This window comes from Peromyscus californicus, unplaced genomic scaffold, assembly GCF_007827085.1.
Source record: "Peromyscus californicus insignis strain IS unplaced genomic scaffold, ASM782708v3 Scaffold_11__1_contigs__length_118956290, whole genome shotgun sequence".
NCBI lineage: Eukaryota > Metazoa > Chordata > Mammalia > Rodentia > Cricetidae > Peromyscus > Peromyscus californicus.
The window spans coordinates 4,703,737-4,730,369 of NW_026294402.1; the positions used below are offsets into that span (position 1 = coordinate 4,703,737).

Below are 26,633 nucleotides of genomic sequence, written 5' to 3' on the forward strand. Positions count from 1 at the left end.
GTGTCCGCCTTTGCCTGCCTGTTATCCGTACGTCAGAGTGCTGGACTCTGAATGCTCAGGCCTCCCTCCTTAGTGAGCAGACCTTGATCTCACAGATTTCTATGTCCACATGATGCTTTCTTCCTGTTACTCCAACTGTACAGCCAGTGCCTGAAGGGGCAGTGCTGATTTCAGCCACCACATCCCAGGGCCCAGTGCAGGACCTGGCACGAAGTTCTGTTGGAACAGTAAGTGATAACCAAGCGTTCTGCACAGAAGAAGTGTACAGGCTGTCCTCGCCCGGGTGCCAGGAGTCACCAAGGTGTAGTCAGAGCTCTTGTGTTTATGGGAGTTGCCATGATTAGGTTCTGTGTAGAAGCAACCCTGAATCTTGCTTCTTCCCAGGTGAAATCAGGCTGCACACCTAGCAGCTTCTTGGCAGGACAACATCTCTGCTTTGTAAGAAGGTAGAAAAGGCAAGAGGAAAAAGGCTGGTCCTGCAGCTCTCCTAAGGAGGACAACTGTCTCCCTGGAGTTTGAAATTGATTATAATGCAGTCAAAAGCCATGGAAAACTCAAAGGTGGGCAATCCCATGATTTGATTTCAAAGAGCAAGGTTCATGATTAGGAACCTGTTGAGTGAGTGTAGATGGCTGTAGGCCAGGGCAGTGGTGAGAAGTCTGCACAGGCCTTCTGCTGATTGACTGGGTATAGCAGGTGGGAGTAGGGACTGCAAGCTGGTGTTTTGAGCTCAGATGTTTCATTGTTTGGGTCAGTGAGCAGACACTTCACCCCCACCTTTGGAGATCATTTCAAAGGGAGAAATTAAGATTGAGCACTGTGAGTTCACAGCAGACTGGAGAGGCCCGACAGGCAGAGACATGTGAGAGAGGAAAGGGAACCGGGCTAGAGAAGGAGACTCCCTCTTATTGTGCTCATTGTCTGTGCAAGGCAGCGGTGACTGGGCCGTGGCAGCACTGAAGATAGGCAGTTTTCACTTCAGTGAGCCACTTACTAAAAAGGGTTCTTGTGCTTGTGGATCAATGGCTCCTTCAGTCCTGGAAATGGTTAGGTTACCCATTGCTTTTTAACTTTTAACATAACTTTACAACTTGCATCGGTCTTTATTTACTTACTTACTTACTTACTTACTTGTGTGTCTGTATTCTGTGCCACATGTATGCAGATACCCATGGAGGCCAGAAAGGGAGACCTGGAGTTACAGGTGGTTTTTGAGCCACCCAGTGTGGGATTTAGGAACTGAACTTGAGTCCTCGGAAAGAGCAGTAAGCTCTTGTCTTAGTCACCACTTTATTGCTATGAAGATACACCAAGGCAACTCTTATAAAAGAAAATTTATTGAGGGCTTGCTTACAGTCTCAGAGGCTTAGTCCATTATCATCATGGCAGAGAGCGTGGCAGTAGGCAAGTGTGGTGCTGGAGAAGTAGCTGAGAGCTATATCCTGATCCAAAAGCAGAGGGAGAGGGAGATCCATGCTGAGCCAGGTGTGAGCTTTTGAAAACTCCAAGCCCACCCCCAGTGACACACTTCCTTCATCAAGGCCACGCCTCCTAGTCCTTCTTAAATAGTGCTACTTCCTGATGACTCAGTATTCAAATATTTGAGCCTTTGGGGGCCATTCTTACTCAGACCACTCCAGCAGGCTTGACTCCTGAGCCTTCTCATCAGCCCAGATTCCATTCCCATCTCCAGAGCAGCAGCGCTCAAACGGAGCCCTAAGTTATTAGAAATACCAACCCTGGTGCCTGTTGAGACAAATTAAATCTGAGTGGGGAAAAGCAGAGCATTGAAACGCTCCACTGTGTCTGAAGTAGAGAAGCACTGCCCCACCCCCGCTCCCACAGTGGCTGAGGGGCCATCTCCTCCTCAGTGGTCTTTGCATAGGTACATGCTCAGCATGGCGGTCATAACAGATGTGAAGAAAGAACAGTTGATGGCATTTGGCAAGTAAGATATTTGTTTCCTTGCTGGGGTTTAGAATATGTTGCCTGGTGATGGTCACTGCGTGGAGGCCTTCTGAAAACAGACCTGACACCCCACCTGTACAGGCATGAGGGCGGTTACAGCAGCTAGACCCTTGGTGTGGTGGGGATTTTACTCTACTGGCTGACCTGTTTGATCTGATAGTCAGTCCATTAGCTGTCAAGAGAGTAAGGGGAAAGTCCGTAGGAGACTTTGAGCTTCCCTCAAGTTTCAGAACTGAAACTGAGATGTTACAGAGAATAGCGGAGAGGTCCCGTCCCATGGCAGACTCTGCGTAGGTCAGCATGACACCTGTGTTCTAGGCACCTGTCCAGGGTTAGCCATGAAATGTCCTGAAACATCAAAGCTAACCTTGGCAAAGCCGTCATCCCCATTAGTCCTTTTGTGGCAGTGTAATGAGAGAGAAGGAGACGACAAATGTGAATTTTTTTACTCATTTATGCCTTGAAACTTTGCCCTTTGAGAGACTCCTGTGAAGGTGGGCACTTTGATTTTTGTGGATTTTGTGAATATACATGAAGACTTTTCAAAACCATAACCCTAATGTCATTTTCACACTTTAGAAAAAACTCAAGTCATGTTTTAGGTGGCTGTCCAATCATTGCCCTTTGAATAATTTTTCATAAACTAACTCTGAAAAAAGAAAAAGAAAAATTTGACAAACCCCTACCCACTGAGTCAACCTACTGACCATTTTTCCATTTCATTGCTCTCCATGGTCAAGCTCCAGTGAAACCAGCAAGCTTCTGGCTCCTCTAATGGGGTCTTAGTACCCTCCACTTTCCCAGAACCCTTCCATCCTCATGTCAACAACCACAGTATCAACATTTTAAAAAATATTTCTTTTTAATGATGTGTTCACTGCAAATGCAGATGCCCTTGGAGGCCAGAAGGGGGCGTTGGATCCCCCTGAGCTGGGGTTGTAGGTGGTTGTGAGCTATGGCAGTCGGTGCTCAGAACAGAAAACCAGCCCTGGTTTTCCTTTTTTTCTTTTTGTTACAAAGTCTGCCTGTTTTTCCAAATTGTCTCATATGGTCTACATACCATAGCCAGGACCAAACTTTAGATTCCGTGCGTGCGTGCGTGCGTGCGTGCATGCGTGCATGTGTGTACAGTGCTGCTTTTTCAGTTTCTGATTTATTTCACCTGACATGATCCTCAGTCCATCTGTGTCACAGGATGGTCGGGATGTCTTTTTATCATCAGTGGCATTCTGTTGTGTGTACCCACCACATTGTCTTTGTCATCAGCGGGTGCAGTTAGGTTGTTTGCATTTCTGGTGATTGAAAGCTGCAGTCAAGATGGGCATGCAGCTACCTCTTTGACATGCTTGCTTGTTTTCCTCTGGATTGAGACCCAGACACCTGTCTGCTGCTGACAGTGGAATACTAAAGTTGTCAGCTAATGTTGTTGAAATTTTATCTCCACTTCCTCTTGCTGGACCGAATCTCCCATCATTGTATAATGGTCATATTTATTTGTACTGCTTTTGTTTTAACACATATTTTACCTGTGAGGCTACCCTCTCTTTTAAATTCCTGTTTTCATGGGATTCTGTCTTCTTTCTTTACTTTCAGTTTGCATGTGCTCAAACAGTTGAACTTAGTTTTGTAAAGATCATTTAGTTTGATAGAAATATGGGGTTCTGCCCACATTTACTCATTGTCTTTTAATTGGGGATTTAATGCATATACTTCAAGGTTCCTGTTGATCGGTTGGGTCCGAGTCTATCTTATTTTTACAACCCGTTTTCTAGTTTTGCTGTGTTTCCTCTTCTCTTGCAGTCTTTGTGGTTAAGTGACTGATGGTTTGGTTCCTTGCTTACTACTTTTGGGTCTTATCTGCTAGTCTTGATTTGTGGTTTTGTTTTGTTTTGTTTTTCCATGAAACTTGAAAGAAACAAGCCTTGATTGTAAGTAGCTGTTTCAAAACTAGTCCACTGATTTCCTTAGCACTCAGGCACGAGAATCACTGTGCCCTGGTGTGCCAGTGGGAGACTGTCACCAAGGCTCTTACTCAGCTGCCATCTTCCTGGGAAGAACATGTTTTTAAACGTTATGCAACAGGTTCTCTTTATCTTCCTTTTCTAGTGAAAAGGGAGGGGGGCTTTCAGTGTTGTATAGCAACAAAAAGCACAGCACCAACATTTGCACATGGTGATTATAAACTTCCCTTTTCATGGTATAGAGTCAAGGTGGTTTTAGTAATTCCTTAATGAAGTTGAAAACTTAAGGTTGATTGTAGGTTATGTAGCTCCATTGTAGAACACTTGCCTAGCATGCAGGAGGTCCCAAGTTCTATGCCTGGCACTGTAATTAAGTAAATAAATAATGAAATTATTAACTGTATGTCTTACACATTTAAATGCTTTAAGTGTGGAATGGTTGTGATAAAGAAATTTATTCTGATCCGTTTCTGTTGATGCTTGAGTTAGATTGCTTACTTGTGAGAGTCTTTGTTCTGTTTTGGTTCCTTCCTGCTTCTCAACCTCCCTAGTGCTGGGATTACAGGCATTTGCCACCAGCACCTGTAAGAATTTACCAGCCAAGCCTATAAAGAATCAGGTTTGCCAGACAGGAGGCTCTTGATCTTAGGGGTATTTAGGGTTTCTAATGCTGTAAAGAGACACCATGACCACAGCAACTCTTATAAAGGAAAACATTTAATTGGAGCTGGCTTACATTCAGAGGTTCAGTCCATTATTGTCATGGCAGGAAGCATGGCAGCACACAGGCAGACATGGTGCTGGAGAGGTAGCTGAGAGTTCTACATCTGGATCTTCAAGCAGCAGGAAAAGACAGTGAGTCACTAGGCCTGGCTTGAGCTTCTACAACCTCAAAGCCCATCCCCAGTGACATACTTCCTCCAACAAGGCCATACCTCCTAATGGTGCTGCCCCCTTTGGGCCTATGGGAGCCATTTTTATTCAGATCACTTTACTCCACTCCCTTTAGGAGCATTTGCCAGGGTATTGCATCACAGCAATTGTCTATGAGCAACTTCAATTACCTGAACTTTCAAGCTTTAGTTACCTCTAACAAGACCAGAAAAAGCCTCCGGGTCCACTGTCACTGGCTAAGCCCAGGTCACTCCCTGCCTCAGGCTTTTCAGCTCACTGGTTGACTGCCAAAGCTAAGTAATAAGTTATTTTAAAAACAAGATGGCTGGGCACAATGCTCAGGGACAGAGCACTTGGGCTGAATCCTTGACCCCCTGTGGTGATGGTGGTGGTGATTTGAATAAAAATGGCCCCCACAGATCCATTAGGAGGTGTAGCCTTGTTGCCATGCTTCCTGCCATAACGATAATAGACTAAACCTTAGATCTCTGAATTGTAAGCCAGCTCCAATTAAATGTTTTCCTTAATAAGAATTGTGTGGTCATGATGTCTCTTCAAGCAACAGAAACTCTAAGACAGAGTTGGTACCAGGAGCTGGGGTACTGCTCTGATAGGCCAGGCCATGTTCTTGTTGCTGGAATGTGGACTTTGGGACTTTGGATTAGAAAAGCAGCTGAATACTTTTAAGTGGACCTTAAAGGGCAGTACTAGTAGGATCATGGAAGACAGTGGTGCTGAGATGATTTGAACTGTGAGGGCCTGGTTCAAAACAAAGCACTTCCTCATGTATTGAGGCTGGGCAAGGTGACCCAGTATGAGGAGTAGGGTCCCAAAAGCCAGTAGGAGAGTCAGAGACAGCCTCTCTTCCCTCTGTTTGGAGTCCTATAAGAGGACCAAGCTACACAACTGTAACATATATGCAAAGTACCTAGATCAGCCCAATGAAGGCTCCCTGGTTGTCAGTACAGTCTCTCTGAGCCCCTATGAGGCCAGGTTAGTTGATTGGGTGAACCTTCCCATGGTGTCCTTGACCCCTCTGGCTCCTCCTCCACGCCTTTCTCCTCCTCCAAAGGATTCCCAAGCTGCACCTAATGTTTGGCTATGGGTCTCTGCATCTGTCTCCTTAAGTTGCTGAATGTCGCCTCTATGATGATAATTAGGCCAGGTACCAGTTTGGTCACAGGAGATGGCCAGTTCAGGCTACTTATCCACTATTGCTAGGAGTCTAAGCTGTGGTCCTCCTTATAGATACCTGGGAGATTCCCCTGTGCCAGGCTTCCACCCAACCCCGAAATGCCACTCAGCAGTCCCCTTCAACACTCTCCCCTTCCGTATGCCCCCAACCTGATCACTCATGTTCCCATCCCCACCTGCCCTCAGTCCACTCATAAAATCTATTTCCTCATACCAGGGAGATCTGGATGTCTCCCCACCCCCATGAACCCTCCTTATTAACTAGTCTCTGTGGGTCTGTGGATTGTAGCATATAATTATCCTTTATTTTACAGCTAATATCTACTTAAGAGTACATACCATGTTTGTCTTTATCAGTCTGGGGTACCTCACGTAGGACATTTTTTTTGTAGCTCCATCTATTTGAGGCTCAGCATGTTTCTAACATGCCTGGTTGACAGATACATAAGGACTCTCTGTCCTGCCATTCTTGAGCATGAAAACTGATACAAACTGTAAGTAAATTTGTTGCAACTCTTTTGCAACTCTGGGGAAAGGTGTCCTGACTACCTGGGGAGTCAGGCAACATCTTGAGCTGCTCAGGATAGCTCTGCCCTGGAGGTATCCCAGACACCTGGTGTAGCTAGAGTTTTCCTGCCTGGCCCACAGTCAGGACAAATCTCTATCACCCGCCAGTCCCACAGCCACTCCGACCAAGTAAACACAGAGACTTATATTGGTTACAAACTGTATGGCTATGGGAGGCTTCTTGCTAACTGTTCTTACAGCTTAAATTAATCCATTTCTATAAATCTATACCTTGCCACATGGCTCGTGGCTTACCGGCATCTTCACATGCTGTTTGTCATCATGGCGGCTGGCAGTGTCTCTCTGCCTCAGCCTTCCACTTCCCAGCTTTATTCTCCTCCTTGTCCCACCTACACTTCCTGCCTAGCCAATGGCCAATCAGTGTTTTATTTATTGACTAATCAGCAACACATTTGCCATACAGAACATCCCACAGCAACCTGGAGCTGTGCAGCTCTGATGGCTGGGGCTGCAAAAATGCAGCCCAACCCTGGAGGGGAAGTTTTTCTGACTTCTTAGAAAAGTCAGGCCTGGAACTGCTTCAGCAGGGAAGAGTATCCCGACTGTTTGGGACAGTCAGAGTATACCTGGTGTGATGGGGGATGGTTGCCCCGCAGGATATTTCAATCCTGCTCCTCTCCTGGAGAGCGACTACAGCTGAGCTTTTGCTCAGCCCCCACTTAAGGGGGCTTTCTAGCACAGCTCTGCTTCTCCAGCCTAAGAAATTGCAAAAATGTAGCAATCTCCTCCGACTCATGAGAAAAGTGTTACTTTTTCAGCTCTTTCAGCTCCTCCTTGCTCTGTCCACTGAGGGACGTCTCAATAAGGGTCTTCTCTATGCCAGTAAATGAAGATCTTCACACCCCAAACTCTTGAGAAAGAGATTTATTTGGAAAGGAGGAGTCCAGGTGGAGAGAACAGCTCTTTTTTTTAACTGACCAGGCAGGGCTGTTTACATAGGATGTCTTGGGGGTGGAGTCAACCAGGGGTTGACTTGGGGCCCAGGGTTCTATTGTCCTGCTTTGTGACTGGTTGGTTTCACAAGTCAGTTGGCCAGGGGCAGCGATGGCTCTGATCTGACTGAGCCAAACTGTTTCTTTCCGCCCTGGTCTGAGCCATCTTTCCCTAGTTCTGGGGTCCAGGGTCAAGGTGGGTTTCCTTAGCCAGCCCCTTTCTCTACACAAACCAGGGACATTCTTCATTTCCTCTTCTACGTTTTTACAAAGATAGGTGTTATGCCTTCTCAGTGTTTCTCAGTTGTGTTTCTGAGAAAGCCACCTGGTGAGCATGGTGTTGGATGTTCAGGTAAACCTCCTTCTGACTCATATCTTGAGGACCCACTTCAAACCCGAATTTTACAAAGTCAGGAAACTAGTAATGTCTCCATAAATCAAGTTTTAACTGTCAAGGAAGGAATTCAGTCTTTTGTGCCCTGCTCCACCCACTTCCCACCTTCACTTCCAGTCTGTGGGATGCCAGTAAAAATCCTTCTCCATGAGCTCTGCATGTGGAGTGCCTCCTCAGCCAGTCATCTCCTTAGACACATGCTCATGAGGCAGTTCCAGCCTCAGAGGCCTCCAGATTCTCAAGGTTCTTTGTCCCCACATTCTAGAAGCTTCAGATAGCTTGGGTTAGGTTTGCTTTGTCTTCTGTCTCCGACAGACGGTCATCTGTCTGTCCTGTACCAGCATTATGCCTCCCTTTAATTGCCCACTCCACCCTCAGTTGGCCTCTTTTAATCAGCAGTCAGCCAGGAACTTGTTCACAGTGTGTCTAAAATTAAAGTCATTTTGTTCTTTTCTTGTCCAAGAGTTGAGATTCAGTTGTTTTAGGAATACACAGCCCCAGGGACAGACCTGGCTGGGGTGGAATGAAGAAAAGACAGGCAGATGACACAGGAAGCTGGGGTCAGTGGTCTGGGGGTTCTTAGCTGGAGAAACTGCAGCCCTGGCAGCTCGGGTGTTTGTGACAGAGTCCAATAGAGAGATGGGTCATTGCATACCACTGGACACTAGGCAGGGTAGCCAATCTTAGTAGTCGTAGTCTCCAGGGTTGTGGGGGGCATCTTTAGGCTGGAAATGGGGGTAGAGGGAAAAAGCTATGGTGGACATTTTCTGCACATACTGTCAACACTTGGTCCCCAAAAAGGCTTTGCCATCCTTCTGAGTCTGAGGCTGTGAGGTCATTGACATGGCTGAGCTTTATGTCAACACGCATTCCCTCAGGACCTGCACTCATTCAGGCTTCCTTTGCTCCCTGCAGGGTGTGTCTTATTTAAAATATTTACAGACCTCTGGACAATTGTGGCTGTTAACACTCGTGCTTTAGCCTTTGAGGTGATGCTTTAGCATGTAAAGCAAAAACTTGAAAGGGTCCTGGCCTCTTGCCACTCCTTCCAGTAACTCCTAGACAGTCACAGCGAGACATGCCCGCATTGTTTGCTACTGTGAGTAACGGAGACATGCCCGCATTGTTTGCTACTGTGAGTAACGGAGACATGCCCGCATTGTTTGCTACTGTAACGGAGACATGCCCGCATTGTTTGCTACTGTGAGTAACGGAGACATGCCTACATTAGCATTGTTGGTTTGGACTCTTGTATCAACTGCAGGTTCAGAGCCCCAAGCTTAGTGGAGTTTTAAAGTATTCCTATTATGTAGTGTCGTCAGGAGCTGGGCAGTAACTCAGTAGGGCTCACTTTATATTGCAGTCATTACCGGTGTCCATAGGCCTCACGTGGTTAGCTTCCCTCTTCTCCTGAAGAGGGCTGTGGAAGCTAGCCTCAGAGGTCAGGAGGCATCACCTGCACCAGATTCTCTTTCTCGGAAGAAAAACCTCAAGACAAGGAATGTAAAATCAGACCTCAACTTTTGGAAGGGAGCATGCGTAGCAAAGAGTTTGTAGACATGTTTTCTTGGGGGTTAGGGACCTATCACACAGTACATGTGCGGAGGTCGGAGAACAAATGGCAGGACTCAGGTCTCACCTTGTAAAATGTGAGTTTCAGGGATGGAACCAGGGCGTCAGACTTGACAGCAAGCACCTGTACCCACTGAGACACATTGTTGACTCTGTTTGAAATGTTCCCTATTTTGTCCTATTTCATTGTGTACCATGGTGTAGATTCGTATAGTTTCCTTAGCCATACCCCATCAGTGCATATTTTATTCTTCTAAGCAGTTTTGCAGTGATCTTGCATGTACATCATTAGCAGCTTGAGCTAGGACTTAACTCGATTCCTAGATGTGGGATTTGGGGCATCAGTAGTTGTGAGATTCTAAGGACCATAAGGAATGGATCTCATGTAACAAGAAAACCTAAATATGTACAAACCTACCTGACAGTACAGCTCTTAGGAAAGGTTTTAAACACTTTCTAAAACCAGTTACGTCGAATGCAAAGAGCAGATGTCAAAAGACATATTGTACATAGAGTAGTTAATAAAATTTAAACCATGGAGAGTAGTAGCACTATATGGTGTAGAAACCCTGCCAACTGAGATAGTGTAAAGAAACCCTCCGTTGGGACAGTGACTTCCTAAGAGGGAAGCAGATAAGGGAACACTTGCACCTTGGGGGCTTCGTTACTGAAGACTGCCTAAGTTAGGGTCGTATTGCTGTGATAAAACTCCATGAACAAAATAACTTGGGGAGGAAAGGGTTTGTGTGTCCGTCACTGAAGGAAGTCAGGACAGGAACTCAAACAGAGCAGGAACCTAGAGGCGGGAGCTGATGCACAGGCCATGGAGGGGGGCTGCTTACTGACTTGCTCCTCATGGCTTGCTCAGCCTGCTTTCTTATAGAACACAGGACCACCAGCCCAGGGATGGTGCCATTCACAATGGGCTGGGCCTCCCCCATGAATCACTGATTTAAAAAATGTCCTACAGGCTTGTCTATAGCCCATATTATGAAAGCATTCTCTCAATTGAGGCTCCCTCCTCTCAGATGGCTCTAGCTTGTGTCAAGTTGACATAAAACTAGCCAGTACACAGACTGATGAGAACACAGATGTTTCTGTTATTGGCACCTTTCTTGTACCGGTCAGTATTGGCAAGTGGGGAGGGGCTGTGGGTACAGCCAACTGGCAGGTTCAACCCCAGCAGGAAAACACAACAGAAATCAAAGTTGTGAGACACTATGATCTTAAATGCTTTAAAAGCGAGCTTTCTGCTTCTGGTCTTTGTGACAAGTATCCGTGTGTGTCTTCTGATGCTGTCTGTAGTGCTGTGAGGACTGTCAAAGGGGAACCCGTGTCTGAGTGAGCACTTTGCGTGGCAGAGCGCTATCAGCTGGGCCTTCGCTGCCGAACAAGATGTTCAAATGGCACCACTGTGGCATGGGCACTAGGCTTGCAAAAGAAGTCCTGTTAGCCCTCCTCCAGTCCAAGAGATCACACAAACTTGAAAACGGGAAAACCACCTGGCCTGGCATCATGTGGGAATTTGGCCTTTCAATCTAATGACCAATGGGATAGAGCAGATTGACCTGATGGGCATGGTTTTCTGTGAGGATCCGTGACCTTTTAAAAATCAAGGTGGGAGAGATGCGTGCCCTCTTGGACATGGAAGGCTTCCTGATGCCAAAGCTCAGTGACCTGGTCCAGACCTTTCCTCATCCCTCCCAGGTGGATGGCGCCTCTTCATTCTGTATTCATGAATGTGTTATATCAATTCATCCTTTAATAAATAAGTCCTGATCCAAGACTTCCATGGCCTCGATTGTCTGGCGCACCCAGCACGGGCGCACATAGGCTGCTGCTGTCTGAAATCCAGGATTTTTAGAAAACATTAAGCATGTGTATACTTTAGTGTCTCAAGGTTTTGCTGTTCCTTTGTCTTTCAGGGAACATATTGGGCATTAAGTATTAAACTTGGTTGTGCAGAGTCAGCCCAGGTAGCTTATACCTGTAACCCAGCCTTCACAAGGCTGAGGCAAGAGGATTGCCAAGAGTCTGATGCTACCCTTTACATAGTGTTTCAGGACAGTCTGGGCTATGGATTGAGGCTCTTGTCTCTAAAACAATTACTATCATCAAAGCTGGGTGTGGGAACCATGCCTGTAATGTGGGTACTCAGGAGAACGAAGCCAGAGGACTGTAAGTTTGAGGCCAACCTGAGCTACACAGCAAGTTCCAGGCCAACCTTAGCTACATAGGAAGAACCCTGTCTCAAAAACCAAACAACAACAACCAGAAAACTGGTACCTTTCCACGGGGACCTGAGATGGTTGCCACGTGCTCCATTGCAGCAGTTGTTGCCTCTAGGGGCTTCTCTGCTGACATTGAGCAGCTGCTGTTTTGCTGACTGGCTCTCTCTTTGTTGTGGTGCTCTGAGCTTGTGGATAACCACATTCTTTTGTGGCAGCTGCGTATTGCACATGCCTATTCTGTGTTTAGGCCATAAATCTTCTGTAACCGAGTGGCAGTACCATCTGCATAGCCTATAAAATTGCTAGTACAGCTTTAATAGTGTTATCTCAGGCATGATTTCTCCCTCATCTCAGCCCTTCAGAGACAGTGCAAAGACACAGGGGTATGTGAGAGGTCACTGTCAGTGCCCTGTGTGGGCCCCCTGATGGAGACGAGCCCATAGTGTTTCTTATATGCAGATTCAGGGAACATCAAAGTGTTTTGTGCTGAAATTGATACTTGAAGTAATTCTGAGCATGTTTGCGTTGTAACTTTTTCAACCTAAATTCTTTTTAAATTTTTTTATTTTATATAAACTGGTCTTTCGCCTGCGTGTATGAGGGTGTTGGAACCCCTGAAACTGGAGTTATAGTTGTGAGCCACCATGTGGGTGCTGGGGATTGAACCCAGATCCTCTCGAAGAGCAGTCAGTGCTCTTAACCACTGAGCCCATGTCTCCAACCCCCTCAATCTAAGTTCTATTCATGGTTTTATCATTCCAGCCAGGAGCGTGTTAAAGGGTAGCACTGGGCAGTGGTGTACCTCCTGGCCCATTCCAGCCAGGCTTTCTGACTCTGTGGCACTGCTGTCCCTTCTGACTAACTTCTCGTCATGGCCTCCACACTTGTGACCTTCTGTGTGCCTTTGTTTTTTCTGTAAGTGGGGCTGATATCTGCCTCAGAAACTCTGTAAAACAATCTTTGGCATAGAATGGGAACCAAGGTAATATGGGGCCAGCAGCAGAAGATACAGAGGACATGGACTCAGCTCAGCAGAAGACACTGGCCTTTCAGTTATGTTAGCCAACCTGACACCTCAGGAGGGGTAGAAAGTGTGGCAGTGAGACACTCCCTCAAATGAGAGCCCAGGGGCGCGCGGAGGCCTGCAGTGCGGCCCCAAGGACTACTTCTTGGGGCCAGAGCAGCTGGAACAGGGCGGGCCTTGGTCACATTTACATATAGTATACATATTTGTGCCAATTTCTATGTAAGAATCTTCCCCATTGCCTTGTATGTTTTCTAATTTTCTACAGAAAGAAATTTGGATTCAGCTTGTAAAATGAAAGGTAAAAACTGCTTAAAATGTACTTCCAGCATTAGAATGCCAGTGTCTGAAGAAAGGGAGAAAGCATTTCCTTTCTATCTGATCTAGAAAAGCCATTGCTAGCATGATAGAAAAACAAATGTTTAGTTATGTCGTGTGTGTGTGTGTGTGTGTGTGTGTGTGTGTGTGTGTGTTAGGTACATGCATCCTCATGCTGATCCCAAGAATCATTAATTTCTAAAGTAATAGAAATATAATTAAGAACTATAAAAACTAAACCAGGTATTTGATTAAAAGGGAGACAGCGATGCCCAAGATGGAGAGAAAGGCTTGCCCAGGTTGTAACTGTATTGGCCCTTGTCTGTCCAGTCACCGTGAACCCCTCACAGTAAGGCCCATCTGCACCAGTGGGGCCTCCAGGCATCATGGTCAGTGTGGAAGTAGCACTCGTACAGTCAGGAAGATGTGACTGAAGACCCATCTGCTTGTAACTCGGGGTTTCGGGGTTAAGAGAGTATAGGATGGACCTGGTGTGGTGCCGCACGCCTTTAATTCTAGCACTTGAGAGGCAGAGGCACATGGATCTCTGAGTTCAAGGCCAGCCTGGTCTACACAGGGAATTCCAGGACAGCCAGGGCTACACAGAGAAACCCTGTCTCAAAACACAGAGAGAGGGGGAGAGGAGAGAGAGGGATGCTGAGGGGTTTGGAGGATCTTGAGCAGGGACACAGGATAGTAATGCCAAGCGTGCTTCCTTCTTTTCAGGAATTGGATCTTCTGGAGCTGGCGAGACTTTCTCCCTGTGGGTGTAGGATGTGGTGGTGGACTGGAGTGGGCAGGCCCTTGACGAAGGGACCTGGCTAAATGAGTCTTGTGGGCAGCCTCGTTGCCCTGAGCAGCCAGGCCACCAACTACCCTGCCTTTCCCATCCAGCTGTGGGGGTGAGCAGCGCTCCTGCTATAGACTCAACTCCTCAACAGACTAGACAAAGCCAGGTTTGTCCTGGGGCTTTAGATGAAACAAACCGTTTGTACTAATAGGACCCATAAGACATTCGATATTCACAAAAAGACACTCCCTTATGATGGGGCGCCTCTTAAAAGGCCCAGTTTTCACTTAGACCCATTTTGGTACATATTTGTCTAGGGTTTTGTTTTGTTTTGTTTTGTTTTTTGTTTTTAGACTGATTTTTTTTTTAATCAGATTTTCAGTTCTGTATTCTCACTGTCAAGTAATTTGAATTTAGAAGAATTTCTAGAACAAGTCTGTGGACTCGCAGTAAGAAGGCCTTTGGCTTTTAACAGTGTCTCTGAGTTTGCTCAACACTTCTTGCCAGGGTAAGGGTAAGGTGCACTCTGAAGAGGGGTTCTCAGGGGTTTATTTATTTATTTTTTTAATTTTAGGAACTCATTTTAATTTTATTCAAGTTTTCAAGCTACAAACCATGCTTAGAATCAGCTCCTCAAAATCACACTTGGGCACCAGAACGTCTGGTTGTCTGGAAACGGCGCCTTGTTTTCAGCAACTGTGCTGGACAGGGAGCTGCAACTACACTTAAAATAATTGAGTTTTAAAACTGGATACGGATTTAAGTGTGCGTTGATGCCCTGAGGAAAACAAATAGTTTCCCTTCTGTTTTGGGGACTTGGTTACTGGGAAGGGTGGTTGCTCCTCACAGCAGCTACCCCGCACTGAGGCAGCTGGAGCTCTCCAGGTGTTCGGGTCACGGGGAGGCTGCTTCACAGGGCACCACTGGCTGTCAGGCAGTGGCCATTGCCTCTTCCATAGCTGAAACATGTCGTGGCTGCTAACAGCCACCGTCGGAATGGGAGGCTGGCCGGTGCCCCCCTTTTCTTCATGGAGGGAACTTTGCAGTGCCGTCTCCCATAGGCTTGATGAGCTAACATTACCTCAGCTAATGCTCCCAGCCCTGGGAGCACTTTACAGGCACAGGACAGTGGCCCCCAGAGATGTTAAGAGGCTCCGAGCTCTGCTCCCTGTGACTGGAACTAAGTGGGATAGAAGAGTGAAATCTGATCAGACTGGTGGAGGCCCCAAACATGCGCGTGTGCACATGCGTGTCTGCCTTTCTCTTTTTCACTGCAGCTGTTGGGAGGTACATGGGCTGGTACTGGACAGCTTCCTTCCTTCCCTTTCCTATGATTATGTTCCGTGAAGACAGAAGACCTTGGATCTCACATTTTGACTAAATTCATCTCCCCGTGACCCTGGAAATGTGTAGAAGCAATGGGCTGAGCACAGACACTGTGCCAGCTGTCCAGCTGCGGGGCACTTTCATGCCAGTGCGTGGGACCCTGGAGCCAAGCACAGAGCTTGCCAGGACTGCCTGAAGCAGCATCGAGAATGTAGGGAGATGCACATGTCAACACTGAGAGATAGCGTCCCTGGGCGCTCTGTGGTCAGAAATGTAAGCAGTGGGCAAAAGTGCCTTCTCTGGGAGTCACAAAGGATAAGGGTGGGCCACCCATCCGAACGTAATGTTTAAAGTGATAAGTAATAATGTGAGTGAGAGGGGTTTGCTTACTGCACGAGGAGGAGCAGACAGGTCTGGTGACCCCAGCCTTGTCTTCAGAGTACAGCCATGTGCTTCACGCCTTATTACAGAGGGAACTGGGGTGGGGAGAACAACAAGAAATTCATAACTAAACAGTCTTGGTCAAGATTGAGGTCTGGTTGATCTTTGATCAAAGTGGTTCAAAGAAGTTGCTACTGCCGTCATCCCAAGAGAAAGTCTCATGAGATGATCACGTCTGCTGGGGTACAGCCTTGCCATGAGAGCTAATGGCCTCTGGGCACAGTTTCTCCTGCCCTGCTAGGCTCAGGGCTGCTGTGGGTTATAGTCCCTTGTCACAGTGTTTACAGATGAATCCTTTCCCGGAATCTGAGATGGGGGGGGGGGGGGGGGGGGGGTTGAACAGCCGCCATGAGGAAAGGTTCAAGAGGCAAATGAAGAGCCAGGGAGGAAGACTCCGTGGAGTGATGCGGCCGGTGGCTGGAGCCTCCCTCCGCAGCAGCCTAGTGCCTTTACCTTCATCCTTTTTCAGAAGATACCACAGTGGATTGTAGCTGACCCCAACAACTTCTCTTAATGTGATGATCTCTGTAAAGACCCTGAATATCAGGGTTGAGTCTGACACTGAGTTTGGACCACATATGAATTTCAGCCGCAGCTCAAGCGTTAACATTGAGTGTGGGCAGTGCTTTCCTGGTGCCACCCCACCCCACACTAGCTCTGGTGTCATAGGTGATATGTGCGAATTACTGAATAAAAATAATGGGTACTGTTTCTGTAGAGCATGATTTCAAAATGCTGAAATGCTACAGCGATTCCACACTGGACCTTAGATTTGCCAACACAGCCAGCTCCGCAGTTACACGTAGTCTACCGGAAGAAGCCGACACTGTTGGCCACCTCTCCCTCGGCTTGCTTCCCTTATCGGGCCAGGCCCAATGGGCTTAAGGAGAAAAGCCAGTTAGCTGCTTGACAGTTGGCACCCTCTGGAAGACCCTCCTGATTCTCTGGGAGGTTCTGCAGATTGTCCTGCTGAGGCCCCTTGCTCCATCCATGCAGCAGCATTTCCTTTGCTGGCCTCACCCCACCCCGAAGCACCCTGCAGGCTGCCCCATGGCAGCTCTCCTCTTAGGTTCTGTGATTGACTCATGTGAACCACTTCGGTATCAGGTAAGGTGGCATCCTAAATTCTGCTGGTAGATAGATAAACTATCTAACAAACAAAGCTTGCCTGGAACAGCCTCTTACCTTGGCCAGTCTCAGGGCAGAAAGCTGTCTGACTTTTCAGATACATTCCGTTGTTCTCTTAGTTTCTCTCCATGGGCCGAGGGTGGGAGCCAACACCCTTCCCAAGCCTGCCTTTTCAACCTCTGCTTAGAGCAGCAGTTTTCAGCCTGGGGGTTGGGACCCCTTTGGGGGTCGGACGACCCTTTCACAGGGATTGCATATCAGATATCCTGCATATCAGATATTTACATTATAATTCATAACAGTAAAATTATAGTTACGAAGTAGAATGAAATAATTTCAAGGTTGGGGTCACCACAGCATGAGGAACTATATTAAAGGCTCACAGCATTAGGGAGGTGGAGAACCACTGGTCTAAGAGACTAGAGGAGAGCGAGGCGCTGAGCTGGGTGGATGACAGGGTTTCTCCCTAACAGGGCCAGCTGCCTGCCTGGCCAGGTGTCCTGACACTACTGTACACATGACAGTTTTGTTAATGGTACATTTAGGTACTCATCATTCCCTGGACAGTGAAAAGAGGGAGAAGACCAGGCTTAACATGGTTATCATTTATATAAAATATTTTATTAAATGCATTCATTGTGAGTGTATGAACATGCATGTGTGTGTGTGTGCCATAGCACGCGTGCGGAGGTTGGGGACAACTTGAGAGTGTCCTCCTTTTATCATGAGGGTTCTAAGGGTCAAACGCAGCTCTCAGGCCTGGCAGCTACCACCTTACCCACTGAGCCATCTGCCTAGCCCATTGTTTTTGTTCTTTGAAACAGGATCTTGCCTTGTAACCCTGGCTGGCCCCAAACTTGCAATCCCCTGCTTCAGCCTCCTGAGAGCTGCTTTTGTAGCTGGGTGCCTCTGTGCCCAGACTGATATGGTCATTCACAGAGGGAACACATGACATTTTATTATACTTTAGAACAAGGGAGTTGAGTCACCAGACATGAGCTCTGACCTTAAAAAGAGCATCCTTACATCCCAGCTCTTACATCTGAACCTTAACACCAGTTTACCCTTTGGAGTATTTTACCAATTTTTAGAAATTTCTAGCCAATTAGTTGTTTCTCTAGCACGTTTGATTTTCCAAGTAGGACACTAATATATCCTCCCGTCCTGCTTTTGCCCGTGTGGCTTTATGGGTGGGAAGCTGTGTTGTTTACTGCTCTTCACTGTGTTTAGTTTCACCACCATAGAATCTGTCAGCATTTAAAATGTGATTAGATGTTATAGTATTCAGGATTGACTAATAAAAGGTTAGTTCAAGTGTGGCACCTCCTAGGATAATGATAAGTGTTCTCTTAATCTTAAAAAAAAAAAATAGCTAATACCCCATGGGGGAGAACACAGTGGAGGAGCGAGGTCGTGAGGCGCACCGGGAGTTAAGTGTCTGGGTGTGGAGAAACAGTGCCCGTAAAACCAGCCTGGACAGTTAAGCTTGAAATGCTCGAGTCTTAAGACTAGCTGTAGAGGACAGGATGGTGACATGTGGAGTCATCATTTCGCTCTGTAACACAACAGAAGGGCTGATGAAGATGGAGCAAGAAGATGGACCCAGTGACTCATCTTCTCTATATGAGGAGAAAAATGGGCAACAAGGAAAACCAGTAAGCTGTTCCATTTCTGAGATGGAAAGTCAACCCAGAAATAAACACCACCATCTTCCAGAGTCAGACGTGCATTATACATCTCCCACACACGTGTGTACACTGTAAGCAGCTGTAGAACGTCAGAGTGGTGCCGTTTGGACCATTGATGTAGGACTTGGTTTTGGTTACATGGAGTGTTTTATACTCCCTCAAGGGAAATACCTACTGAATAAGACATAAAGAAGACATTTTGTTGTTGGGAGTTTTACTTAAGAAGACTAAATGTTTCTGTCCCTTTTTCATGCACACAATATTTCATACCAAAAAATAGGAGCTGGGCATGGGCTGAGGCACCAGCACTGTAAGCCACAGTGAAACTGACTTTGAGATTTGAGGTGTTCAGAATCACAGCCTTCCACCTGTGGACCCCATCACCATCACAAAATGACCACCTAACTGGTAGCATTTCATCCCCAGAGTCACCCCAGGGAAGAATACCTGCCTGCTCATATCCTACTGTGTCTTGGAAATCTGTAGCTGCTGGCTGTCGGCAGAGTTCTTGAAACAATGTGGCAGAGAACCTTAAACTTAAAAACCTTTTCACTTTCACATTCAGGGTTTATTCCTCTAGACAAGAACTGATTTGTTACAGGTTATGCGGGGCCTGTAATCCCAACACTCAGGTAGGCTGCCGTGTGATTGCTGCAAGCCTGGGGCCAGCCTGGGCTACATAGCAAGACCCTGACTCTAAAAACAAAAAAGTATCTTATAAAAATCAAAAATGTGTGGGTGGTGGTAGTGCACACCTTTAATCCCAGCACTCAGGAGACAGAGGCAGGCAGATATCTGTGAGTTTGAGGCCAGCCTAGTCTAAACGGACCCACGACAGCCAGAGCTGTTACACAGAGAAACCCTGTCTCCAAAAACAAAAACAACCAACCTAAAATGTGATAGGAAGTGTGGTGCGGCATTCATATTCGCAGATGACTCAGTCTTACAGGTTTTTAGCTCTGTGAATGTGGGCCTGGTTTTGTTGACAGCTTGGGTGCTGTTGTCACACAGCTCTCCTGCCGCTGCCTGGTTAGACCCGCTCTGTGTGAGGCCATGACAAGTGGCAGTGTGTGGGATCTTTCACTCTAGATCCTAACGGCTTTTATTCTTGGCATTTTTTTTTTTTTCAGAGAATATCACTGTGCACATGACTTCCAACCAGACCAAGGAATTTAACAGCAGCACCGTGAAGCCAGTAGTAACTTCAAGACTGCCAAAAACTGTCACAGCTGTCACTTTGAAACCTACAACTATTGCTAAAACATCAACACCAGGGGTCTCGCCACACTCGAATTCCACTGCCTCCAAGTCTACACCCAAAGCAAGTGCTTCCCCAAACTCAACCCACACCTCAGCATCGGTGACGACCACAGGCCCCAGTAGTTTAAAGACATCGATAACAAGTATGTATTAAAATGACTTACATTCTCTGTGCTGTAAATTAGTTGTCAAATGCCACGTTAAAGCCAGCTTTCCATTGTGCAAAAATACAGAACCTTTATGTGCCTATATTTTCCCTCATCCCCACTTCAGCACTCTTAAGAGAAATTCAGACTTCAGCGCATGCACTGTTTCAGACTACAGCACGGACATCTGTTTTGTCTCCTTTTAGTAACAGCGACTATTCATTCTGACAAAAGCAAAGGATCCAGGTTTGACACCGGCAGCTTTGTTGGAGGAATAGTGTTAACACTGGGAGTTCTGGCTGTGCTCTACATTGGATGCAAAATGTATTACTCAAGGAGAGGCATCCGGTATCGAAGCATGTAAGTCTGGCCACTCTACATAGCTTTATCATGACCAGTGTTCTCTCCAGGACAGACTTCCGCTACGCTTGGGTCAGACCTGTGCTCAGATGAAAACACCCCTGGGACCAGACATTGCTTTCGCGACTTTTAACCAACTCCTTTGTTGGTGTTTACCACACGTCATAAATGACATGCCTGGTCTCGTCATCCTCGTGACTTGTCCACATGCCATATATGTTATATATATGTCAGTGGTGTCAAAGAGTATTTTTGGTAAAAGCATGGTTTTTGCTTTAATGACAAAGATACAGACACAAAAGGAAATTGCTCTGCTTAGTTTTCCCTGGTAATAGTAGTTATTGTGAGTACAGACTCCATAAGCCAGGTGTGGTGGTCCATGACTTGTAATCCTAGCCTTTAAAGTTGCCTAACTTCCTAACTTTACCCTTTATGGGCTAATTTTTCCCTCATGTGTACATGACCAGATAATGGCTTATGCCCTATGAAAAGTCACAGGGATTTGACTGTGGGCCTGTTTGGCAATCTTTTTTTTTTTTTTTTTTTGGTTTTTCGAGACAGGGTTTCTCTGTGTAGCTTTGCGCCTTTCCTGGAACTCACTTGGTAGCCCAGGCTGGCCTCAAACTCACAGAGATCCGCCTGGCTCTGCCTCCCGAGTGCTGGGATTAAAGGCGTGCACCACCACCGCCCGGCCTATTTGGCAATCTTAACCACTGCAGTATACTGGGTATGCACATAACTTAATGCTGAGCAACAGTAATTAATTTTGATTGTGAAAATAGAGACCGTTCTAACGTCTTCCTTACAAATACTAATTTGACAGTAATTTAAATTTTCTATTACAGTGATGAACATGATGCCATCATTTAAAGCACTCTACTGAGCAAGGAAAGAAGAGAGACTTCAACCCTATCAATTAGTTTGTTTATATTAGCTTAAAATATTATTTTCTTGGAAGTAGTATAAGAAGCATGCATAAAATGAACAGTGTGTTCCATGATATCCAGAAATCCCTCATTACTGAAGGTAAAGGGTGTGGTCTGGGCAGTTCAATGAATAATTGGAGCAAACAGGTAATTTATCCAGTGATTACATTTACTTTAGAAAGTCCTAGCAAGACAAGTCCTAGCAAGACAAGCCCTGTCTTTCGGAGTATGCAGATGGCACTGGTTGTCACTGGGGGCAGGATCCCATGTAGCATACAGGGAGGAGTCTGCCGCAACACTCGACTTTCACTAAACAGTGATCGTGTAAAGAACCTGAATGCCATTCAGAGCTGGGTGTGCCCTAATTCATGCCTCGGGTTCCACAGCTCACCTTAAGGAGGCGTCAACATTTTAGGGTTTAAAGTCAGGCTTGATCTAGAGAGAACTTGCACTCCGATGCAGCCCTCACAGCACATGCTTGTATTAAAGGCCCTGGAGTGCTGCGGAGTGTGGACTATACCAGCCACCTCTTTTCAGCTCTCCGTGTTGCTCTCTCTTCCTTTCTACGTGATGTAGGCAAGCCACAGCGCTGCCTGGGAGCCTGTCGCACCACTGGGAACGCTGTTCACAGGCACTTGACAGTTTGAATTTCAGTGAACAATTTTTAGGCAATGTAGAGCTGCTTTCCTATGTAGAACTTTGTAATGGAATGTAAAATTCCTTTTTTTTAAAGTCCCCATTATATGATTTCCAAATCAGTGTTTAGAAGTCTACATTGACAGCAAAATGCTGTGCTTTCTGAACCAGGGACTGTGAAGCACCCCCAGGCCGCTAAACCTACAGAGTGGAGATGCTGCATTTTTTACACTGTCAACTCACTCAGATTTGAGAAAATGGTGTTTTTATTCTAGGCTGTATTTTCGAGTAAATTCCAGCTTCCTTATCCCCGGGCCCACTTCTTACCCTTTGTGTTTCCAGGGAAATCAGCACCCTGTCCCCCAGTGGCCCGTCACCCCAGCAGCCCGTCACCCCAGAAGCCCAGGCTCTCTGCGGCATTTAGTTCTATAGTTTAGATTCCAGGTCAAACTCAGGGTCAAGGTTAACAAAGGAGGTGTTAGTTACAAAATACTAATATAATATTTCTATTGTAGAGGGCAAAAAAAATTACAGCAATTTCTGAAAGTGTAGAAATAAGCCACAAATGTCCTAATGAGTGCATACTTGTTACAGTTAAAATTAAGTATAACTTTTGTAATCTACTGCTGGGTTTCAGAAAATGCAAACTACCAAGAATTTTTTATATAAATAAATTTATTTCTACTTGCTGTGCATTAGGGCCAACTGATATGGTAAATGTGGAATGCTCAGATCTATTAACAGGGAGAATGGAGGAAATGCTAGGAAATGGAACATGGGGTAGATTAGTTTCAAGTGTGGGCTGATGGGAAATGAGTGCTTTCTCATTGGCTACTTTCCTTTTTTCAGAATCTAGTTTAGGCTCCTGCAGGTGGTGAGGGCCTTTAAGTTTAACTTGTTTCTGTTTGCTGCACTCTTGATACTTCAGTACCAGCCAGCGGTGTTCTTGGATGCTTGTTTCCTTAGAACTTGGAAGAGCTAAACCTCTTCCTGAAGTACCTTCTTTGCCTCTTAGTCTCCACTGATTTGGGGGTTAAAAGTAATGTTGTTATGTCTTTTCTAATTTGTTACTTTCAAATACCAGGACTTTTGTTGAAGGGATTTCTTTTTAATCTACCAAAATTGACCACATTTTCGAAGCGTAAGTTTGTCTTCCGAGACTGGCTTAAGCGAACGCTCACCTTTCCTAGCTTTCCTAGAGAATGTGTTTGTTAAGATAAAGCAATCCTAGATGTACGTGTGGACAGTAGAGCTATTCTGGCTTTAAATTTCACTTCAGTAATTCCATAAAAAGAATAATTCAAAGGTAGAGAAATGAGAGTTGGCAACATATTTTATGGTGTGATAATTTTGTATCTTTAGGGGAAAGACTAGCAAACTCTTGTTACCCTTTTTTCTATAATGACCAATTTTGGTATTTCATTGTTACTAAGATCTATTTTTAGAATAAAATTTGTTCTCCATTCAAAGGCTTTAGTGTTTTGTTGAATGTGCACAGTGGTTCCTATTTTATTTCTCCAGTATATAATTTTTTTTTTTTGGTTTTTCAAGACAGGGTTTCTCTGTGTAGCTTTGTGCCTTTCCTGGAACTCACTCTGTATAACAGGCAGGCTGGCCTTAAACTCACAGAGATCCGCCTGCCTCTGCCTCCCGAGTGCTGGGATTAAAGGCATGTGCCGCCGCCGCCGCAGCCGCCGCCACCGCCACCACCACCACCACCACCACCACCACCACCACCACCACCACCACCCGGCTTCCAGTATATAATCTTGACGCATGTACAGTAAAGGCCTGCTTTTACACCTAGGCCAGACCTTGGATAATTTAGTCTCACAATAAAAACGTCCATTCCTTGGCACAAGCTTTGAAAGTTTGCCATTGGGGTCTCTCATTTCTTCAGTATTCTTGAGTTCAGTTTCTTTTGCAACAGATTATCAGCCATCCATTTCCACCAGAGGCTGCCACCCCCACAAACACATCACACACCACAAAGCAGCCACTTATTTCACTCCAGAAATCAGAGATGCCATCTCTCCTGCCGACCCTGAACAAACTCGAAACACTCCAGACCTAAGCCCTGAGGCTGCATAGAACCTGCCTGTGCTTCTGACCGGTAGACATCCCCAGAACCAGCTTGCTTTCACATGGACCCTCAAGCCGTGTGCACATTTAAAGTGCCAGCTCGGCTGTCAGGGATGCTCAGGCCTAGACATCCAACATCAGTGGTCTCATGCTTGGGGCCCAGGGCCACTGCATGGTGTGCCTGTTTACTAGTGCTAGCCCATGCGGTCACCAGAGAGAACACAGACCTCACCTCACCCTGCAGCCACCATAACCGTGTGCATGCCACATGCCCTTGTTCCCGGTTCTTGGCTGCTTCACAGGTGGAACCTAGACACTGTCATGAACTTATCAGCAGGGCCTCAAACCTGAGAACCCATGCTCCAGTCCCTGGAGCCGCACCCTCTCCACAGGCACCGCTCTTCAGAACATAGTGATGTCACAGTGTGCCTGCAGCTGGACTCGGTGCCTGGAAAAGCCTTAGCGATGACCTCTGTGGTGCAGAATGACTCCAGCAGACGTCACAAGTGGACCCACAAAACCCTGAGCTACTCACGTACGGAGCTCCGAGGGCGGGCCCTGCAGTGTCTGCCACAACCACCTCAGCTGCTGGCTGTCCTTGCCTGTGCCGGGTGATTGTACCTCTCGCCAGCGCCCTCCATCCCAAGTGTAAGTCCTTTGTCCCAAAGCCACCCTAAAAGTGACAGTGCCACCAAGTACAGAGTTCAACAGGAAATGTGACGTCAAGAAGACGGGAATATCAACCAACCACTTCCCAGCAGCTAGAGAGCTCCACACTATTAACATATAAAAATAATTCGGGATAATCATTTTAAGGAAAATTAAACAAGTGACAAAGTGAAAATTGTAATATAATGAAGTGTTAAATCGGCTTTACGTTCCTGTAATAAAATAACTTGGTACTCAGCCTATAAAAAATATTTCTTGCCTAAGTGGGGGGAGGGCTGTTCATCCATGATTGATGGCTACTTGCTTGCTATTAGGCCCATGGTGGGGCAGAGCATCATGGGAACATGTAACAGAGGAAACTGTTTCCATGCTATCTGTGGGCGACTGGATCCAGGACTCCGAAAGCTACCAAAATCTGCTTAAACTCATCACTGGAGTACTTACTGTACCTACCTAGTGCAGTGCAAACACTAATAGACGATGAAGTATACAGTCATCAGAGGGAAAAAGATGTGAAGAAATGAGACCCTACACAGTTTATGAGCCAGCATCACAAGTGAAAATACTGAATACAGTATTAAAGGAGGAAAAATTACTTAAAGAAATAATAACTAGAAATGCCCCAAATCTGGGGGAAGAAATTATTTTAAAAAATCCAGGTACAGAAAGATCCAAAGTCCCAACTCATATTTGATTCAGAATGGATTACACTGTGACATTGCAATCAAATTGCCAGACAGGACAGGATCCTGAAGGCAACAAGAAAAAGATGTGCAACCCCACACAAAGGCTCCAATTTTACCATCAAGACTTCAGTGGAAACCTGACATGCTAAAAGAATGGGGTGGAATGATCTAGTCAACGTTCTAAGGGGAAAAACAAAAACCCGACTAAATGGCAAAGCTGTCCTTCAGGCTTGCCACAAAAATGTGGGTGGTGTTCCACTATCACACTACTCAAGGAGGGAGCCTTCCAGAATGGTTGTGGGAGCCATCGGGCTTTAGAATGGGCATTAGAAGGATAAGCATTTCCGGTGACAGCTGCACTGTTAGCGGTATATGACAAAAAAGGACACGTTATGACATGAGTAATAAAAATGGAAGGTGGGACGGTAAAAGTAGAGAGCAGTTTACACAAAGTTGTTAGTTCCTAAAAGAAATAACCACTGGGCTATGTAACAGCCAATGGGTACATAGAAGATAAATAATAAAGCACATTACCACTGCTGGTACAGAAGATTACCCAGGCGCAGGAAGACAGCCAGAGGATTTGCAGGACCTAAATAATAACACAATTCTTGCCTGTATGTCCAGGTTCAGTATCTCTAACCTGAGATGCTAGAGAGCAAATGTGTCTCAGATTCTGGACATTGGGATATTTACATAAGCAAATGAGGTATCTTAAGGATAGAACCTGTCTAATCATTTGTGTGTGTGTGTGTGTGTGTGTGTGTGTGTGTGTGTGTGTGTGTATGCGTATGCCTTAAACACTAGCCGAAAGGTAGCTTGTGTGGTATTCTTAGTGTGCCTTCATTTTGACTGAACATCACGGAGTCAGGTATGGAAATTTCCTCATGTCATCAGTTCAATGTTCAGGAGTTTCTGATTTTGAAGCATTTCAGGTGTTAAGAGTAGGGACGATAGCAGGGTGGTGGTAGCATGCGCTTCTAATGCCAGTATTCAGGAGACAAAGGCAGGCAGATCCATGAGTTTGAGGCCAACATGGCCTACAGAGCAAGTTCTAAGACATCCAAGGCTACACAGAAACCCTGTCTCAAAAAACAAAAATACAAAAGAGTAAGGATGATCAACTTTGAATATGTTTAGTAAATAAATATAAATGAACTAAAACCTCTAACCAAAATCATTGACTGAACTGGGAGATGCTCAGTGGGTACACTGGTCTTTGTGTGAGCACCAGGGCCGAGTTTGGATTCCCAGCACCCACATAAGGGAAAGGAGTGGCAGTACACACCCATAACCCTGTGCTGGGGAGCAGAGACACTGAAAGACCCCTGGGGCCTGCTGGCCAGCCACCCAAAAAAAGTGGGCTCTAGGTTCAGTGAGAGACCCTGTCTCAAAAAATATATATAAAGTAGTGGAGGA

The 26,633-nt window shown here is 46.0% G+C and overlaps 1 protein-coding gene across 1 annotated transcript in view; it reads left to right on the forward strand.

The window, feature by feature from the left end:
- Nucleotides 1-24,765, forward strand: part of Tmem123 (transmembrane protein 123) — a 35,213-nt gene extending 10,448 nt beyond the window's left edge. The window contains exons 4-6 of the mRNA XM_052726069.1: nucleotides 19,580-19,852; nucleotides 20,062-20,215; nucleotides 21,061-24,765. Of these exons, the coding sequence (XP_052582029.1) occupies nucleotides 19,580-19,852; nucleotides 20,062-20,215; nucleotides 21,061-21,085 (452 nt within the window). The 3' untranslated portion in view covers nucleotides 21,086-24,765. The remainder of the gene's footprint in view (nucleotides 1-19,579; nucleotides 19,853-20,061; nucleotides 20,216-21,060) is intronic.
- The last annotated feature ends 1,868 nt before the right edge of the window (nucleotides 24,766-26,633 follow it).